We start from the raw sequence: 4,153 nt of genomic DNA on the forward strand, positions 1-4,153 counted from the left end.
ATATATATATACAACACACACATACACACACACACACATATATATATATATTTATATATATGTACATATATACACATATATATACATACATAAACACACACACATATATATATTTATATATACATATGTATATATGTATATTTATATATATATATATATAATTATTATTTGTATAATTATATATCTATATACTTATATATAGTCACACATAAATATATGTATATATACGTGTGTGTGGGGATTTGTGGAGTGATATTTTTGTCATACACATTCATGCTTTCACCAGATAAATCTATTACTTATGGATACGAATAATTGAGAACGGATACATGTAGTTCTATATAACTCGTGTATTTGACTAGTATTTTGCATTCTCGACTCATTGCGACTGGGAATGCAAAGTATACTTTTTGATTAATTCCACCTGCATGTTATTATAATACATATGTTAATGTACATATATACATGTGACTTTGTGGACACGTGTGTTATTGGGTTGGAGTCTGTTTGTGTATCGTGTTAGGGTGCGCTCACTAGACTGATTCAAACCTTTACTGTACATGCTAGTATGGTGCTTTACTGTATCAAGTTTTATGCATTGAAAGTTGCCAGGTGCATGTCGCTGCTGTATTTACAACCCCCAGATCGGCCGAAAATCATTACTGATTTTGAACTTTAATACTTTAAATTAAATAATATTGACTGGACTTCTATCCCAACTCGAAATAGCGGAAGAGTCAGTGTCAGACATGGGTAGTATTTGGCTATGCATGGACAGCGTACCTTATTGCAATCATAAATGCACTGTTTCGGCCTAGCTGTTAATTCTCTCAACCCCACCTTCTCCAACCCAAACTTCTGTCATCTACAGCACGGTACTCCACCACTACACATTTAAAGGCAAAGTGAACACAGCCAGCTTCTCGCCGGACGGCAAGTACTTCGCAGTGGGTGTGGGGAAACATACCGAGCTCTGGAAGGCCCCAGGACTTCACAAGGAATTCGCACCCTTCGTACACCATCGCACATACACAGGCCACCACGATGATGTTACCTGCATTGGGTGGTCGTCAGACTCCAAGTTCTTCTCCTCGGGTTCTGAGGATATGACTGCCAGAGTCTATTCCGTTCACCCAATCGCAGGGTTTACTCCGCGGTTGCTGTCGGGCCACAGAGACTACGTGAGCGGCGTGTTCTTCTCCAGCGATGACTCGCATATATACACAGTCTGTAGGAACGGCGCGCTGTTCTGCTACCGCAAGGTGGTGCAGGGTGTAGATGAACACGGTATTCCTGGGTATGTCGCGTATGAACCCCCTGCTGATGGCACGGGTACCAAGGAGGCGGGGGATGAGAACATGGCCCCTATCTGGCATCTGTACACCAAACACTACTTCAATCACAATCACGCGAAGGTCATATGCGCCGGATTTCATGAGAAGACGAATGTGCTGGCCGTGGGATTCTCAAATGGAGTGTTCTGTTTGTACGAACTCCCGTCATTCACAGAGATCCACAGTCTCAGTATCTCGCGCAACAAGGTATGTGTTAGTTGCCATTGAGAACTTAATATAAATTCCGTTGTAAAAGTATTTGCTGTACCACTATCGTGCTCGACAGGCGGCTGCTTCAGTCTCGGTGAGTGTACAAGTATATATATTAAGTATCGGATGTTGTACGATTATTGTATGAAATGTCAGGATTATCATTCCAAATACCTTGCCAGCGAGCTATCATTCTCATACGGTCATTCACCTACACCCTACCACAGATTTCGTCTGTCGCCATCAACGCCACAGGCGAGTGGATCGCCTTCGGCAGTGAGAAGCTGGGACAACTCCTCGTTTGGGAGTGGCAGAGTGAAAGCTATGTGCTCAAACAACAAGGTCACTTCCACGAAATGGGGGCGGTCGCGTACTCGCCCGATGGACAGCTTATCTGCACAGGTGGTGATGATGGGAAAGTGAAGGTCTGGAACACTCGCTCAGGGTTCTGTTTTGTCACCTTCAGCGAACACACAGCCAGCGTGACGGGTGTCAGGTTCAGCCACTCTGGTCATGCTGTGTACTCTTGTTCGCTAGACGGAACTGTGCGTGCATATGATCTGATTCGATACAGAAATTTTAGGACCATGACCTCCCCACAACCGGTGCAGTTCTCGTGCTTGGCCGTAGATCCAGCGAGTGAGATGGTGTGCGCGGGCACACAGGACACCTTTGATATCTACGTGTGGTCGTTGCAGACTGGTAGATTGTTGGAGGTATGTGTATGGAATATTTCAAGACTTTCTGATTGACTGAGTGCTTGTGTTGATTTTATCAACCAAAACTCGGGGGTATGTAGTCATCGCTTCGGTATTTGTCGCATCGATGTAAAGGACATTGGCGAGGAAGTGTACACCCACCGTGCATGTTATATGCAGATGATTAATCTCCAGAATTGGCACTTAACACTCCTCTCCCCGCGACACAGGTTTTGTCCGGACACGAAGGGCCCATCACAGCTCTACACTTCAATCCTCTAACGTCAGTGCTGTGCAGTGGTTCATGGGATCACGAGCTCCGCATGTGGGACATATTCGATAACAAAGCAAGCACTGAAGGTATGTCTTGTATATCTCTTGTCATTATTTCCGTTCAGCATTGTGCGCTTGCATACACTGGCTGGTTTTATGCACAGACTAAGGGCGTAGCCACTCGCCGTGCAGGCGACGGCTGCTGTTGCGCTTATACGTTCCAACTGTTTCATGCAATGAGTAGTATCTTTTAAAGTCCTCAGCGTTCCTGCTTACAAGGTTGTTAATAGTGCATGTGGTATTCTCCCTCCAGCGCTTCCACACACAACGGACATCCGGGCCTTCTGCTTCGCACCGTCTGGCAAGGAGATCTGTGTGAGTACACTGGATGGTCAATTGACCTTCTGGAATGTCGAGGAGGCTAAGCAAGTGGGGTCTATTGAATGCAGAAGGGATATCGCCGGTGGTAGGAAACGAGATGACCTGGTTACAGCCAAAAACTCGGCTAGTGGGAAGTGCTTTACTAGCGTGTGCTACAGTGCTGATGGGCAGGTGAGCTATATACATACATGTATCTTTTCACTCTGATGGTTGTATAGTTGTCCTAAATTTTCATGTGCGCGTTCAATGTTCACACTGAGGCATAATTTATTCATTATATACACACGATGTTGGATCGCAGTAATTACGGTGATCACTTGTTCAGCCCTGCAGCTTATCCTCGTATCTCATCGCATCCTGTGTCTGTTGCCTCATCTCTCTATCAGGTTATTCTGGCCGGTGGTCGCACAAAGTACGTTTGCATCTACTCCGTCGCCGAGAGATGTCTTCTGAAGCGATTCCAAATCACCATCAACTCGAGGTTTGATGGTCTGCTAGAGAAACTCAATAGCAAGTACATCACAGAGGCTGGTACAAGCATGGAAAACTACTCTGATGGCGAGGGAAGTGACCTCGAAGACCGTGTTGACCATTCCTTGCCTGGAGTTGCAAAGGGTATGTTGATGCTTGATACAAATCACTGGCAAATCTGTGTTTCAAAACTTGGAAGTCGAGTGTAGCGAATTTCGCGCTGTTTGCTCCTCTGCTAAAACAGGTGTTCGCGATTTTCCAGTACACTCCACCCAATCACTCACATGATCATCCACGGCAAGTCAGAAACACGGTATTGATTTGGATTTTGTCTGCACGCATTGACCTCAGGTGACTTGAGCAAGCGGAATACCAGGCCTGAGATCCGCACTCGTGGTGTCGAGTTTTCACCCACTGGCAGTGCATGGGCGGCCGCTACTGTGGAGGGGTTACTGATATACTCTCTGGATCAAAAGGTAGTGTTCGACCCCTACGACCTAGATATCGACGTCACACCAGACACGGTCAAGGAATCGTTGCAGGAGAAAGAGTACGAGAAAGCGTTTTCCTTGGCGCTCAGACTGAACGAGAAGGAATTGATAATTGAGGTATGTGTTAATATGGATGGGATTGTGACCTTTCATGTGGTAACACAATATATATATATATATATATATGGATGTATATTATATATATATATATATAATATTATATTATATATATAATATACATACATTATATATATATATATATATATATACTACATATATATATATATTATTATAT

The 4,153-nt window shown here is 44.2% G+C and overlaps 1 protein-coding gene across 1 annotated transcript in view; it reads left to right on the forward strand.

Annotated features, from left to right (window-relative positions):
• Positions 1-568: 568 nt before the first annotated feature.
• The window catches only part of SARC_05255 (hypothetical protein), a gene marked incomplete at its 5' end in the record, with an annotated part of 5,696 nt that continues 2,111 nt past the window's right edge, over positions 569-4,153 (forward strand). The window contains 7 exons of the mRNA XM_014300890.1: positions 569-612; positions 872-1,541; positions 1,772-2,260; positions 2,473-2,602; positions 2,829-3,067; positions 3,283-3,511; positions 3,719-3,975. Of these exons, the coding sequence (XP_014156365.1) occupies positions 569-612; positions 872-1,541; positions 1,772-2,260; positions 2,473-2,602; positions 2,829-3,067; positions 3,283-3,511; positions 3,719-3,975 (2,058 nt within the window). The remainder of the gene's footprint in view (positions 613-871; positions 1,542-1,771; positions 2,261-2,472; positions 2,603-2,828; positions 3,068-3,282; positions 3,512-3,718; positions 3,976-4,153) is intronic.

Source organism: Sphaeroforma arctica (assembly GCF_001186125.1).
Source record: "Sphaeroforma arctica JP610 unplaced genomic scaffold supercont1.329, whole genome shotgun sequence".
Taxonomy (NCBI): Eukaryota; class Ichthyosporea; order Ichthyophonida; genus Sphaeroforma; species Sphaeroforma arctica.